Source organism: Staurois parvus, unplaced genomic scaffold, assembly GCF_062004578.1.
Source record: "Staurois parvus isolate SC_StPar_1 unplaced genomic scaffold, SC_StPar_1.0 ptg000166l, whole genome shotgun sequence".
Classification (NCBI taxonomy): Eukaryota; Metazoa; Chordata; class Amphibia; order Anura; family Ranidae; genus Staurois; species Staurois parvus.
In genome coordinates this window covers 1,663,129-1,680,106 of record NW_028317962.1, presented here as the reverse complement: position 1 = coordinate 1,680,106, position 16,978 = coordinate 1,663,129, and the positions used below count along the sequence as shown (strand labels likewise).

The window sequence follows — 16,978 nt, the reverse complement described above, 5'->3', positions numbered from 1 at the left end:
ACCTTTGTGTAATTTAATCTCAGTATAAATACAGCTGTTCTGTGAAGCCCTTAGAGGTATGTTAGAGAACATTAGTGAACAAACAGCATCAGAAAGGCCAAGGAACACACCAGACAGATCAGGGATAAAGTGGTGGAGAAGTTTAAGCAGGTTTAGGTTATAAAAAAAAATGTAACATTTTGGCCTAAAAGCAAAACGCTATGTGTGGCAGAAATCTAACACTGCACATCACCCTGAACACACCATCTCCAATGTGAAACATGGTGGTTGCAGCATCTTGTTGTGGGAATGCTTTTCTTCAGCAGGGACAGGGAAGCTGGTCAGAGTTGATGGGAAGATGGATGGAGTCAAATACATATTCATGTGTTAGAATGGCCCAGTCAAAGTCCAGACCTAAATCCAAATGAGAATCTGTGGCAAGACTTGAAAATTGCTGTTCACAGATGCTCATCCAATGTGACAGAGCTTGAGCTATTTTGCAAAGAAGAATGGGCAAAAATGTCCCTCTCTAGATGTGCAAAGCTGGTAGAGACATACCCAAAAAAGACTTGCAGCTGTAATTGCAGAGAAAGGTGGTTCTACAAAGTATTGACTCCGGGGGGCTGAATACAAATGCACGCCACACTTTTCAGATTATTGTAAAACATTTTGAAAAACATTTATCATTTCCTTCCACTTCACAATTATGTACCACTTTGTGTTGATCTATCACATAAACTCCCAATAAAATACATTTAAGTTTTTGATTGTAACATGACAAAATGTGGAAAATTGCAAGGGGTATGAATACTTTTTCAAGGCACTGTATTTTTAGTGAGGAAATGTCTTTGAGTTTTTATTGCAGTTTATTCATCAAAGCCCATATCCATTGTCTGGGTGCAAGGGACTGGTAATTCAGAACTACAGATGTGCCCACATGGGCCAGTCCCCCACACTGCCTTCATCGCCTGGACATTCTCTTCTGAATCCTGAGAGATCCCCAGCACAAAAATACTAGACAGCAAATAGAAAGTGGCTACGTTCACAGGTGGTAACGTGGACACCTGACTTAGAACCCCATATGACCATAGATTATGCTTAGAAAAGGGTGATGAAGGTAGGTCTTTTGTTATGCCAACGATTAGCTAGAAGGGGGTGGGATGAAGTTTAGATTTAAAGAGACTCTGGGGGACATTTATCAAAACTGGAGCAAGCAGAATCTGGAGCAGTTGTGCATGGCAATCAGTCAGCTTCGATCCTCAGCTCGTTGAGCCAAGCTTTGAAAATAAAAGATAAATTCCCCTCACTGCTTCTAAAAAAAAACAAGAAAATTCAGAAATTATAAAGAGCCTGCTATACATGCAACAGCTTAAAAAAAAAACCCCGAAGACATGGCTAATTCCAGGACGTTCTGGCAAGCAAGGCTCTGGCACTTCTGGGTAGTTTCAAAACTTTCAGATAAATCCCAGCTCCTCACATTTCTATTGGCCGAGTATTAGGATGGGCTGTACTGCTGGCTAACTCTTTTGCTGAGAAAAAAAATATTCCCCTCATGGTGATATGCACTTACCGGCCCCTTTATTAGGTACACCTGTTCAATTGCTTGGTAACAGAAATTGCTAATCAGCCAATCACATGGCAGCAACTCAATGCATTTAGGCATCTAGGCGCGGTGAAGACTACTTGCTGAAGTTCAAACCGAGAATGGGGAAGAAAGGGGATTTAAGTGACTTTGAACGTGGCATGGTTGTTGGTGCCAGATGGGCCGGGTGTGGGTATTTCAAAAACTGCTGATCCACTGGGATTTTCCCACATATCTCTAGGGTTTACAGAGAATGGTCTGAAAAAGAGAAAAAATCCAGTGAGTGGCAGTTGTGTGGACAAAAATGCCTTGTTGATGTCGGAGGTCAGAGAATGGGCAGACTGGTTCCAGATGATAGAAAGACAACAGTAACTCAAATAAACACTCATTAAAACCAAGGTGTACAGAATACCATCTTTGAAGGCACAACACGTCGAACTTTGAAGCAGATGGGCTACAGCAGCGGAAAACCACACTGGGTGCCACTCTTGTCAGCTAACAGGAAGCAGAGGCTACAATTCGCACAGGCTCACCAAAATTGGACAATAGAAGATTGGAAAAATGTTGCTGGTTTCATGAGTATCGATTTCACTAGAGATGGCTGTGTGTGAAAATCCCAGTAGATCAGCAGTTTTTTAAATACTCAGACCAGCCCATCTGGCACCAACAACCACATCACGTTCAAAGTCACTTAAATTCCCTTTCTTCCCCATTCTCGGTTTGAACTTCAGCAAGTCGTCTTCACCATGTCTAGATGCCTAAATGCCTTGAGTTGCTGCCATGTGATTGGCTGATTAGCAATTTGTGTTGCCAAGCAATTGAACAGGTGTACCTAATAAAGTGGCCAGTGAGTACATTGCAAGGATTTTGTTATTCTGAAGAAACAGTTGTTTGTTTGTCTGTGTCCATGTGCAGGGTGAATCTCTATGGGAGTGGTTTTATAATTATCAATTAGCTGCTGCACCTGCAGGGCTTTAATGAGGAAAGTGGCAGGGTCTGCATCCCTTTAGCCGTGATTTCCCTTTGCAAGTAACTCACCAAAAATAAAATGTTTGTTGCAGGAGATGCTCAAATTCTGATTTGTAGCTTAGTGCACACTTCTGTGAAAATCAGTCAGCCAGACACTCAAGTAACAAAAGATGTTTTCTGGAGGATGTTCTGTACACCATCTGTGTACAGAATGCCTCCAGGCTGCCATATTGCTTTACATTTTACAAAACATTACAGTGCTGCAGATTGAAACAGAAAGTTGATTTTTAATAACATTCATTTACAATATGACTTGAGTAGCAACTGTATACGCTATATTCTTTTTTTTTATTTGTGAATTTTTTTCCCACTGAAGTGGAGTTACCCTTTAAGAAGTGCCTGTCAGATGGCCTGGCATTTGGCAGTATCTGCAGAGTTTTAGAAGCTGCTGCAGATAAACACCACTTGCAATACTTTTTGTATAATTCTAGAGACAATAATGTCCCTTTAAAGTACATTTTTTTAACATTACAGTATTGTATTAAACATTGAGATTTTTAGATTAGCCCCTAGAGAGCAATCTTACTGGCTTAGTGCTATCAATCTGCTTCCTCTTAATAAGTGCTGAGAGATTACCCACACAAGGAATGCACTGTTTTTAATACGTCAACCGACTCAAAGACTTTCACTGGGAGAAGAAACAGTCAAGTGCAAGAACCGTGTAAAACTGCAAAGCAGAAGTAAAAGCCTCAATTTATTATACACAATATATCTATCTAGTGTTTATATATTATTACAAACTATACAAAGGAACAAAGTTTCAGGAATTAAAAAAAAGAAACAATTATACAGTACTCACTTAGATGGATGCAGCATCAGTCTGAACGTTCATAGGAACGCTGATCACTCAGTTCTTGGTCTTCAGTGAGCACAGAGTGGTGACTGTCAGTCTCTGTACAGGGGGTGGGAGTGGCTGGGTCAAGCTCTCAGTGGCGTGCTGAGAGCCTGAGTCAGGTGCTGGTCCAGACATCTGGGTGGATCCTGACATTAAAGTCAGGATTGATCCAGAGCCGTGACCAGCTGAGTGACGTCAGCTGACAGCGGGCTTGACTAAGGTATGATAAATGGCTTGTCTCTATGCTGCTCTGACCATAGCCCACCCATCTTCTATAGAATAACCACATCACAACAAATTGGAGTTAAATGGCTATAGCAGCCTTTTATTAACCAAATATAAATAACAGATGAAACACAGATAATTACAGTAACTTATTACCACAGTGTATAAAAATGGAGCCCCAATGTCCTATTAGGCATCAAAAGGAGGAAAGTACCTGCGTATCACTTAAATCAGGCCTCCAGCCACAAAACCACTGACTCGGAGACAACTCGCAGATACCCATCCCAATAACTGGGATCTGTACCTCAAATGGGTCCCTATACTGTACCTTTGTGCCCATGCTAACCTAAAAGGACCTTGCACCCCGCCACCACCGCACAAACATGACAGCTTATGTTTGTGTGGTCCGCCACGCATGCAAGGCCCTCTGAATACCATCCTGCAGACCAAGACCACCACATGTCCACCCCTACTGCATTCAAATGCACACCATCACCACGTAAGCTCCAAGTATCCAACTCCAACTCATGATGCCTCACCACCAAACCACCATTCCGCAGCACAAATCTAGTCACCTCTCAATTAGCTTTTACCCAAGCCTTGTTCAGATTAGCTACTGACCGAGCCAAACGCCATTGAGTATGAGCCACCCTATCAGACCAGATGAACAACAAATCCGGGTGGCTGTGTGAATCCAGAGAAAGTCAAATTCAACGCCTCGGATGAGCTCCCGCACTGATAGTAAATCCAAATCAATTCCTCCAGCATTCACAAGGAGCACATCCGGGGCCCTATCCAACTGTCCAACCCTACTACACAATAATCCAGGTACTCCAATCCAGTACACTGCAGCCTCCTCTGGACGAATGCCCAACTATTGTCCATTGGGCCTGTCATCAACTCTCCACGCCCCCCAGTAGACATATGAATGACCTAGGATCTGTATCAAGCACAGGCCCCAACCTGCAAGACAGCAGAACAAACCAAACACTGAACACACAGAAAAATTAAGAAGTCTGAAAGGCCTTCCCCTGACACACGAAGAAGAACGAGGGACAACCAGACAATAGAGCAACAGACACACAACTCCAGCAATCCCACTCAGTCACCTACAACAAATGTGGGCAAACATACAGCCAATAACGCTGTGATTCCCACTGACCAATTAGCTGTAACACCCCTTCACTCAACCCCCAGTGCGCTGCTTCCGTAGCGGCACCAATGCAAAAGGAATGAGATGCAAACTCTGATGTACAAAACCCCAAGGCCACCAAACATTTTCTGAACATGGAAATTAACTGGTACTGCGATAGCTCTGACCCATCCTCATGCAACAAAAACAAGCCGACTCGCTGTGAGCACAACTCCAAAAAACGGGCAATGGCCTGAACCAGACAAGGCGCGGAACCAAAAACAGGAAAAAACTCCACCTGCACACCCCTGCAAGTCTGCTCCATCTTGGATTGCCGAACCCAAAAAACCGAGAACCAACACCACAGCGCACATCCATAAACTGTAGGCCATCCAAACCCCATCTAGAAGAACACGCCAATTCCCCAACGCTCCGACAAATGCCAACGCAAAGGCCTCCCGAAACAACATCACCTCATAGGGTGATCTACAAACACTATGAAGCACCCGAAATAAAGAACACATCAAAAACACACCGGCCTGCGGGCATTCCTTACAATGCCCCTTTACCGCCTTCACTGCAAAAAATCGTTGGTACAATCTCTGCGACCTAACAACTTAAACAAAAAGGCCAAACCAGCCAACTTATCATTCAACACCAACATAGAGATGCCATCCTCTACATTACACCCTATAAAATACAACACCAAAAACCTGTCATCACATTCAACCACCACAGCTCCTAGTCCTTCAACCAAACCAAACCACTCCTCCCACACCTTAGAATATACAGACCAGGTTGCCTCACTCACGGACCGTTGAATCAACACAGTCGTCACTCCAAGGCAACCCTTCAAAGCCAGGCTGGACAAGGAACTCCCAGTTGCGCCGCTCCCAGAGCCAACGAGCGAAACTTGTCCCACTGAAACCGAGAAAGAGCATCAGCTAGGGAATTAGTACAACCCGGGACATGGACCACATACACAAATTAATTTCAATGTAAACAAGACAATACCAGATGTTTTAACAAATGCACCACCGCAGGTGACGATGCAGACACACTATTAATCGGCATCACGGCATCCATGTTATCGCAGTTGACGCAAACTTCTATTGCAAAATTGGGACCCCCGCAGTTCCACTGCGAGCACAATAGAGAATAATTCCAGAAGCACCAAATTCCTAGTCAAGCTAGCCTCCCTCCATTCCACCGGCCAGGGACCCGCACTCCACTGACCACAGAAATACACACCATAGCCAGCTGATCCTGCGACATCCGTGGAGAGCTCCAAGTCAAAACTCGACATGGCATGGGACATCCAAATCAATCTGCCATTGTAGGTGTCCAAAAATGTCTCCCAAACCCGCAAGTCTTCCCTATGTTCTTGGGATAGATGAATATGATGGCCTGGCACCCGAACTCAGGCAGTGGCAGCTGCCAACTGGTGACTGATAATTCTACCCATAGACATGATCTGACAGGCAAAGTTCAGCTTACCAAGCAGCGACTGAAGCTGACGCAGTGTCATCTTGCCATCCCTCTGTGCTGAAACCCCTGCTAACTTCAAATCCCTCAATTTGTCCTCCGGGAGATGACATTCCATCGCCACGATGTTGATTCAAATACCCAGAAAATGCAGCACTGTAATTGGACCAAGTGGAAAGCCAAAATGATCTGCCACATGGTGAACAGTAGATAAAAAGATCCTACAGCTGTTAGAAGAAGCAGGACCAATACACAAGAAGTCATCCAGATAATGAATGATGGACTGAATCCCGAACACGTCATGGAGCAGTCATTCAAAAAAGGAACTGAACATATCAAAGCAGCGAACAAGAAATGGAACATCCCATAGGTAAACAAGGATCGAAGAAATAGCCATTCCGCCACCAGCAACCCAACAAATAGAAACTGTCCGGGTGCACCGGCAACAACCGAAAAGTGGACTCAATGTCCGTTTTTTCTAACAGGGCACCCTGACCGTAATACCAAACCCAATGCACCGCCGAATCGAATAAAGTGTACGAAACCAAACCCAATTCAGAATCAATGTGTTCATTCACAGATCCCCCCTGGGATATGATAAATGATGAATCAACCAGAACTTATTGGGTTCCTTCTTGGGCACTACCCCCAGTGGAGAAACCACTAAATTGTCCAGCAGCAGAAACCGAAACAGACCAGCCATGCGACCCAAAGAAACCTCTCTGGACAACTTGTTCCCTCACTGAACAGCCAACAATACCCCTTTTTCTTGTTGGCTAACCTTCCAGAGGCAGTAGATCTGCTGCCCCCCTGACTGAAACAACTGGTTACCAGTCCACGTAGAGGTCTTGAGTTTCAGCCAAAGACTAATGTCTTTGTGACCCCATCGCAAAGATGGCCTCACTGCTGGAACTGCTCATCATACCGAAGCCAGGCCAGGCCTCCTCGATAGTGTCCAGGTAGCAGAATAGTACTGAACAATTCTCCACTGCCTTCTCGCCAATAACGCTTGCCATAATCGTGAAGGTCTGCAATCAATTAGCAAACGTAAACAAACGGATCAACCTATACGACCGTTTTTCCTCCTCCACATTCTTGCTGTCATCAGACTTACCTCTGTCCAGGTTAAACTTTTTCAATGGAAGCAGTGAAAAAATCTCAACACTCACACTTCCAGATTCTTTCTTTCACTTCCAGCTTGAGATGTGCCCCGAGCAGACCCTCAAAACAGCCACCTTACCTTTTCCGTCAGCGGCATCACCATCGTCTCTTGTCGTCAGCACCTGGCTACAACTGGCATCCGAGGAGGAGACCACAACCGGTGTCCTCCCAGCCAGCAGCATAGCCCGGAGCGGGTCGTACAATGCAGTCGAAGTGCCCTCCCTAACCATAGGCCCGCCTGTGACCGTAGCCTGTGAAGCAGCTGCCGAAGCCCGCAGAACGCAAGCCAGAGTGGGCAGTCCCTGCCCCGAGGAAGCCTCCAGGCACCCGGGAAGGTCCGCAGGCCCACAAGCAATAAGCCCAACCCTGTCTCCCCCACTGAAACGCTGGAAGCAACACCGCCACACACCCCATTGACCCCCACTGCGTACCGCTTACCAGCCAAAGACCCCCCAACCGCAGACCCCACCACAGCAGGCACACACAAAGACACAGCAGATAGGTCCAAATGCGACTCACCAGGCTGCTGCAGAAGCTCAGGTCCACCAGCCATTAAGGAATCCTCCACTGCAGCAAGCCTCACTGCTGGCTCATCCCCGATGTCCTCATCCAGCTCCCCCTCAGACAGGTCAAGCAGAGCATCCTCAAATTACGACTCCCGGCCCTGGCCTAATACTCCAGAAGCTCTCCAGTCCAAATCTGGCACCCCGTGATGTAATTCGCCGCAATCTAGCATGAGGTGCCAGGTCGGCCACCGCTGCTGACACACCAGGCTCTCTCCCCGCCAGATGGGGAAACAGAAGCCGCACTCTCCTCTTGGGCTGACTGGGACATCTTCCTTTTGCCATTCGCCGTCTCCTGCTCACCACCCACATGCTGCCAGAGGTCCGCTCCACAGGTAAGCGCAGGGATACCAGCCACCCCAGGTAACAAGCTGGCTCCCACTGACACCACACTCCTATGATGAGATGTCCCGGTAGCCATGTAGCTACCGGAGGGCATATTTCTGAGGTCCCGAGTAGCAGCAGTGGGAAGGGCAGAAAAATCAGCTGAGCTGGGCCACATCCTGAGGGTCCCACCAAGGAAGAGGATTCCTCCCAGGCTGCACCATAGGCTCAGAAGGCTGGCGTTTTGGTGCGGGGGCCGGAGGATCCCTTAAGGTACTCTCAGAGGAGCTCCTAATGTGGCGCTGAACCCTGGGAGTCACTTCAGGACTAAGGCGCTCTGGAGGCCTTGACTTCCAAGCACGTGAGGAGGCAGGGGGCACAGAAACAGAACCCTCCTGCCCAGCTCCTAAAAGCAACCCACTGACCTGGGATTGCAGCCAGTCAGTTCCTTTCACTGAAGCTACAGCTCACAGCTGGAACAGCAAACCATCCAAATTGCTCATACAAAATTCAGAGGCCGCAGACTGGCATGAAGCTTTCCTAAACTCAGCTGTCCTCTGACTGAAGACTTGCCCAGGACAGCTACCATCCACCCCCTGCAGCTCCACCTATCCCTGACCCTGATCCAATCACATGAGCTTTGTCACCTGTTTAGTTTCAAACTGCAGATATTCCCCAGCCCAGACTCAAGCCCCTTTAACCCGTCATGCCTGCTCTCTGTCTATTTTGCATGCTTATTTCTCTGAGCCTCCCTTTAGCTGAAAATGGGTCACAGGAGTACAGAATGATGTGCACTTCTGTGACCTACAGGAGAAGTAAGATCAAAGGAGCTTTAAAATACACATAACAATACACATAACAATACAATCGTTGTGTTTATGCCCTCCCCAACGTAATTTTTTTAGTTAAAATTATAAATTGTGATTAAAACTGATCTCAAGGCAGATATAAAAGACACAAATCATTGTAGCCTTGTGGTCATTAATACACCATTATGTCTTATTTTTTAGGTGCAAGCAGTGTAACTATCCAAATTTGACTTCTTGCAGGAATTGTATAGCAAAGCTGGATTGTGAGAGGAAGAAGCAGTACTAGATGTTAGTTAGTTCATGTGCAGACCAGAAGTATGCTGATAGGAGAAAGCAGAGTGACAGAGAGATGAGCTCATTACTTTACTGCTTCTCCTTTACTGTCCAGTCACAAGTAGGATGACCTGGACTCAGAGGAAAAATGGCCATCAGACTGAGGATACCTATTAGCAATAAAATAGGAAATTTCAGATATGAAGATGAATATTTCATTAAAGGGTGATTTTGTTATTCTCTCTTTTTTGGTTATTTATTTTGAGGGGAGTTCTGCTTTGAACAAGTGTGATTAGATAATAAAATAGGAGGCAACATGATGCACAACCACTGTGAAAACATTCAGTGTTCTGCCCAAGCAAATGTTTCTTTTTAGAATGTCAATGCCAATAATATCTCATGAGCTGAATCCCTGGTCCCATCACCTGAATGGCCAAGGCACTATTTATACTGTTCTAAAAGCTTGAAAAGACATCAGAATTCCAGATAGAGATAGTGGGTATTTGAAAATCACATTGCCCTCAAATGTATTATTCTGGTATCCCTATGAGTTTGACTCCATTTTGTCTCCATAGGAGTCACGTTTAGCACTCTCTGTTCTATAAGCAGCACATTTTCACCTGCTGGTATTTCATGCTCTGTTCATTGAATGGGTCAATCTGTCGCCTTATTAGTGGCAACCACCTATTGTTCCCCTTCACAGTGACAAAGTGACACGCCATTATTACTGGGGAAAACGACTTAAAAGATACACACTTATTGCTAGATTAAAAGTTAAAATACACTAATGGAATCATACAAAGGGTTCTGCATATACAAGAGAGCACATACAAAATGATGTATTACTAATCACATCTACAGGTACCTATAGACAAATGGTTGACGTAACCTACATAATCCCACTGTCTATTCAGCAGCCCATTGAGATGCTTGATTGATACTTGGGCTGTTTAGGGTTACCCCTATAATTCCCACTTTTCTACATCACAGATGTTCCACTTGCTGGTTGCAGAATGTAGTGGAGGCCAATAATCTGTTTGACTGTGAACTATTTACCTTTTGTATCACTCGATCCTCCCCTTTTAGATTGTAAGCTCTAAGAAGCAGGGCCCTCTGAGTCCTCCTGAATTTAATTGTATTGTAACTGTACTGTTTGCCCTCACATTGTAAAGCGCTGCGCAAACTGTTGGCACTATATAAATCCTGTATAATAATAATAATATAATAAATATTCATATAGTCACCTAGAATTTCTGTTAATCTATGGCGGACCTTAATCTGGCCACACACTGTGCACATTTTGTCCAGTTCCTGAAGAACTGCCAGCCGGCGCCATTCCATTTGACAGGAGTTGTCTTTTGTCAGAGAAGCCTGCTGGAAGATGTTTGGTTAAACACTGGATGTATCTAAATAGATACAGCCACTATGCAATAATTTTGACAGCCAGTGGGGCTGGCCTTTAAAGTACAATAGCGGCAGCTGGAGATTCTCTCATCCATGCTGTATAATGTTGGTGGGGAAATTGGCTAGTCTTTTCTGCAGGCTGAATGAAAAATAAACTACCATATATGCCGGTGTGTAAGACAACGTTTTAACCTTAAAAACATCCCCCAAAAATCGGGGGGTCGACTTATACGCTGAGTATAAAATGTGAACCTTAACTCCTTCACACCGAGCGTACGCAAATATGTGGCCTTTTGGCGGCTGGGCCTTGACGCCGAGTGGCTGCATATTTGCGTACCATTTGTAAACAACCATGTGCTGAAAGCGCGCACCCTGCGCACTCCCAGTACATGTATTGGTGTCCCACGGAAAGGTCCCGATCTCTTCTTGCGATCGGGACCTTTTCCAATCATGTGACCACTGTGACAGCCAATCACGGCAGTCACATGACCCTAAACCCCGCCCGGCCTTCCGGCGTCGACGCAAAGGGGTTAAATCCTACAATGTAGTAGACTCCATCATGGCCCCACCAATAAAAAGAAGGACATATGAAGCAAGTTTCAAGCTGAAAGTTGTAAACTTTGCCAAAGAACATAATAACTGTGCTGCCGCAAGACTTATGGAGTAACAGAAAAGATGGTCCGAGACTGGAAAGCAAATGAAGATGCATTAAAGAGTATGCCAAGGAGTAAATGTGCATTTAGAAAAGGCACCCCACATTGGCTAGAACTCGAAAATCATGTAGTAGAGATGGTGCATGAGCATCGTCAAAATGGTTATGTAGTGACACAAAACAACATATGTATGTTTGCACTTCAGTGAGCCAAATCTAACCCAGATCACAGCAAAGAATTTAAGGCTACTGTATCATGGTGTGCTAGGTTCTTGGAAAGGCATAATTTGGTACTGAGGCAAACTACCTGCAGATCTTGACAGCAAAGTAAGTAATTTCCATCGATATGTAATACAACAGTGCAATGAACATGGCTATGCGGTAAGTGATATCGGAAATATGGATTATTATTATTATTATTATTATTACTACGAGTTTATATAGCGCCAAAGGGTTTGCTCAGCGCTGTACAATAGGGGGGACAATACATGGCACAGTACAACAACAACAAACAACGTACGAGGGGTAAGAGGGCCCTACTCTTACGAGCTTACAATCTAGGATGAAACTCCTATGAATTTCGATATGGTTGGAAATAAAACTGTCAATTCAAAAGGTGCAAAAACAATGTTAATTAAAACAACAGGACCTGAAGTCCAGTTTTATAGTGGTACTACCATGTAAAGCTGATGGCATCAAACTAAGACCAATGATTTTTTTTTTTTTAAAAAACAATGCCGAAAATCAAGATCCCTGTTGGAGTTTTTTGTACATGTGAATGAAAAAGGCTGGATGGATGAAGAAGGGATAAAGCTATGGCTTGATAATGCATGGAGTAGGCCACCAGGTGGACTTTCTTGGAAAACGTAGCCTATTGGTGTGGGATATGTTCAGGGCCCATTTAACTACCAACACAAAGAAAAGGCTGGCAAGAATAAACACAAATGCGGCAGTTATTCCTGCAGGATTGACATCGCTGGTACAGCCACTGGATGTGTGCCTAAACAAGCCATTTAAAGATCGCATTCGAGAAAAGTGGAATGAGTGGATGGTTAGCGGTGAAACATCATTCACAAAAGGAGGAAACATGCGTGCTCCACAACTGGATGTTTTCTGTAACTTTGTCATAAAAGCCTGCAATGAAATTGATATTGATGCAGAAACAGTAATCAAGTCTCTCAAGAAGTGTAGTATATCAAATTCATTGGATGGTATGGAGGACGACTACTTGTGGAAAGATGAAGGGGAAGCCGTAGCTGAAGCCAGCCAATCTGATTCAGAATTAGATCCATATGATGACTGTCCTACAAATTATCACAAGGTGTCATTGATGAACTTATGATGTCAGATGATGAACATGATGAGGATTTTGAAGGATTTTAAGTACCGGTAAGTCATAACCATTTTAATTAAAATTATTTAAATCAAATCTGATGTTTTTAAATGGTGTGCCTCGAAAGGGGGGTAGTTCTATTACGGTGAGTATAGCCCAAAACCTATGTTTTAACTGGAAAATTAGGGGGTTGTCTTATACGCCCAGCCGCCTTATACGCCAGCATATACGGTACCAATGTTTGGTCAGCTTTAGATCTTGTTCACTTTTACGGTAGGTCTGTAAACACCTCTTAAAAATTATCCCTGGTGGATAACCTTTTAGACACAGTTTTGAGCCAGATGACAGTCCATTCTGAATGCCTGTTTTTTTTGTTTTGTTTTTTGATCCCCAATGGGGATTTTAAATTGAAATCCTGTCAGACCATGCCACAAGCACGTTACATGCAGTTGCAGTACGGGCCCATTAACTTAAATAGGGCAAGGTTGCCAAGTGACACCGCCTGTCAATCACAATATGCTATATATGACACATGCATGGCAATGTTAACATAGGTGATCCAGGTGCAGTAGAAAGGCAGATTAATTGCCTGTTTTTACCAACTATCCACCACATGGATAAATGAGGTCTCAAAGTAAATATGTGTCAGTGCTGGGCCAATCAACAAGCACCAGCACAGTTATCTAAGAGGAAGAAGTGATTCATTTGATCTTCCATACCCAAAAGGGCCAGATATTGTCTTAGCTTCCAGCAGTTAAACAAAGTAACATGGGAGGAAACAAATGGTGAGTATGTGCTTCTGGGGATGAGGGGCAAAGCACTGGTTTGCTTTAAACACAATCCACATCTCAAGTAACATCAGGATAATAAGAAAGCATATTATTTACTTATGAGGGCAGTCTTGCTGATGTCACAACTAACAGGGATCTCACATCAAAATCTCCAAAAGTCGTAAAAGTTGAATCCCCAATGGGTTCTGCCAAGTGACCATAAAAGTCTGAAAATAATGGTACCTTGCTCCTGTGGCTCTTCAAAGGTGTTGTAATGCAAAGGTAGGTCAGCACTAAGTGCACTCTGCTGTGAACTCCACTCATAATCATGTCCACTCTGTGCATCCACCGACTGCAGGTCTGTGTACTGGGGTACCAAGTTGACAATGTGGTCTTCCTCTTCTGTTGCATTTTGAAGACTATGCCCTGTTTCATCCTTGGGAAATCTTTGCAAACCTTCTCCTAATGTAGGCACATCTAGAACATAGAATATTGTAGTTAAAACTAATAAGCACCAAAACATTTTTATAAGCTTCAAAATGGACAATGATATAGTTAAAACCATCCAATGCATTGGTAAAAAAAAAAATCACAACAGCTTTTAACAACTGAAACCATCCAAAACTAAAGTGCTTGTTCAATACAGTTATATTTGCCAAGGATATAATAATTATCAGACAATAGGCACTGATTCTGATAAGCTGCTACTGTAACCCTTGGGGTCAGTGTCTTTCTGTTTTTCCAAAGAAGCAGAAGAACAAAACATTGAGTTGTACAGAAAAAAAAAGATGAACTCCCATCAAACTTTTTATATACTCTATAGTAAATGATTTGTGGGAGATTTTCCCTCACTTCATGTCCACAGTGGTTCGTAACCGTAACTAACCGTAGGCTCTGGTTTATATTTTGGAGCCAGCAATGTCTTTAGTTGATGCTAGATATCACTAGATAACAAAGCTGGCCATACACTAGTAGAATTTTATTCACAATTTTTCATTTTATGAATGTTCATTTGATTTTCTAATCATTAGTGGGATCAAAGAAATGTTCGTATTCGACTACAGTGATGAAAACATTCAAAAGCAGGATAATAAATTTTTCTCGAACAAACAAATTTGTAACAGTGTATGTGGTTTTCATGGCTTTCGTTTGGGAAAGTCCCTACACTATAAAATTGAATTATAAAAGCAAACGAAGATTTAAAGTGATATTAAAGGCTCCGTTTGTAGTTTTTAAAAATAACAAACATGTTATACTAACCTTCTTTGTGTAATGGTTTTGCACAGAGCAGCCCTGATCCTTCTCTTCTCGGGTCCTTCGCTCTTTCCCCTGCAGAGTGCCACCATAGCAAACCAATTGCTATGGGGCACTTGTGCGTGTTCACTCCTGAGCTAGCTCTGTGTGTCCATTGACACAAAGAGCGGGCTCAGGCCCACTCCCTCCTCACTTTGATTGTCTCTGAGGAGTCAGAGAGCCAGGAAAGCCACTGCTCTTGTGCACATCACTGGATCAAGGTAGGTATTAGGGGGGGCTGGAGGGAGCTGCACACTGAAGCTTTTTTACCTTCATGCATAGAATGCATAAAGGTAAAAAAACTTCAGGCTTTACAACCACTTTAAAGTACTTTTAAATGACATTCATCAAGTCACAAATGTACTGAGAAATTTCGTTCATTTGAAAATCTACTAGTGTATTGCCAATTTAATTGTGCATAGCATGGGATGCACACCACAATATCAGCGGAGACAGTATCAGCAATAGATCAGACAATCAAACTGCAGCTGAGACATACTGCTAACATGTAGTAGGTAGGTGGCAACAGCCTGAGAAAATCTACAATGAACTCTGAACATTAGTGTGTTTAGCATCAAAGATGACCATGCCATTCAATTCCAATGGCTATAGTACATTAGGCAATAACAACCAAATAACAACAATAACAATCAAAATCAGATTTCATCTTTCACTGATCTACCTGCAGTAAAGTGAAAATGGTTGCTGTGGTTTACTACACATCACCCATCACTGCTATTCACACTGCTCTACTGAAAAGGCCCACCGCAAATATATCTTCCTATACATGGCCTAGAAAAAGGTGTCTGATGTAAGGGAGAATTTGATGTGAGACTAGGTTCAGATCTGTAAGGCAGTCCATTCATTTCAATGGGCTGCTTTATCTGCAGAAATGTGGGGAAAAGAGTCCCTGACACTTTTGTTTTTTTAAACATGCTGCACCGAATTGCATGGTGCTGCACCATGCAGTTTGGCGCACATGAAAACGCACCCCAGTTGCTGTTGCATGGGGATACCTTTATGAATCAAAGACACGCATCTGCTAAAATTCAGTGCATTTCTCTGGGGGTGCGATTTTGTGTGCCATCCCCACCCACAGATATGTGAACCTAGCCTAAGGGGGACGCCGATGGTGACCCTGATGATGGGGGGGGGGGGGGCACACCTTTATTTATAAAACTGGGTTTTTTTTGGGGGGGGGGCTGCAGATCAGTCCTGGATTAAACTCTGGAGGCCATTAGACAGTGGAAACCTTGCCCCCACCCCCACAGGATTCTGGAGCTTTCTTGTGACTGCTCTAGTTGGATAACATTGAACTAAGTAGTGTGCATGTCAGCCGCAAGATGGACATGACCATCACTACTGTACATTACACATGGGTACATTACATTAATACAGTATTTTCTTTATAGAGTCTCTAATGTAAAGTTTTCTTTTCTCTGAGTTGGTTCTTTATTTTCCATTTTTTTGTAACAGTTTAAGAAAACTAATTTTCTTTCAAGATCAAACCCATAAAATTTTGATGTATTGTCGCAGGGCCCTTAAACAGCGTAGGGCTAATAGGCCGGTGCCTATTCTGCCTATCTGGTAATCTGGCACTGCCGCATTATTTTTTTAATATAACCTGCGGGCCTCATACTAGAAAAATTTGTAGACCCCTGGTGTAAAGCATCATATATTGATTAGTATGGAATACTGGCTATTCGCAGTTCACTTGTCTTTTTCTCACCTGAAAAATCTATTGGTTTGTTCGGTTGTGTTGATTCTGTTTTGTTGACTTGATCACTGCAGGTTACATGGCATGTTGTACTCTTTTCATCATTTGTCTAGAGATAAAGTAAAACAAGCACATGTCAGCTATATAATTTACATCCAATGTACAGGATGGAATTATATTAAAATGCAAAAAAACACATAGTAATATTTATGTAATACTGTATGCCATACCAGGGGTGGACTGAAAACTCATGGGGCCCCCGGGCAATAGTGGATCATGGGGCCCCTGTGTCTTTGCCTAAACTCAAAAAAGCCTATGAAAAAGGTACCAGGGGCATCTCATGGGGCCCCCTACTGACAACGGGCCCTCGGGCAGTGCCCGAGTTTCCAAATGGTCAGTCCGCCCCTGTGCC

General features: G+C 43.7%; 1 protein-coding gene across 1 annotated transcript in view; it reads right to left on the bottom strand.

Annotated features, from left to right (window-relative positions):
* Positions 1–16,978, bottom strand: part of SEC16B (SEC16 homolog B, endoplasmic reticulum export factor) — a 312,561-nt gene that overhangs the window by 76,294 nt on the left and 219,289 nt on the right. Inside the window, exons 19-20 of the mRNA XM_089676327.1 lie at positions 16,579–16,675; positions 13,800–14,033 (exon numbers count right to left, since the gene is read on the bottom strand). Coding sequence (XP_089532453.1) covers positions 13,800–14,033; positions 16,579–16,675 — 331 coding nt within the window. The remainder of the gene's footprint in view (positions 1–13,799; positions 14,034–16,578; positions 16,676–16,978) is intronic.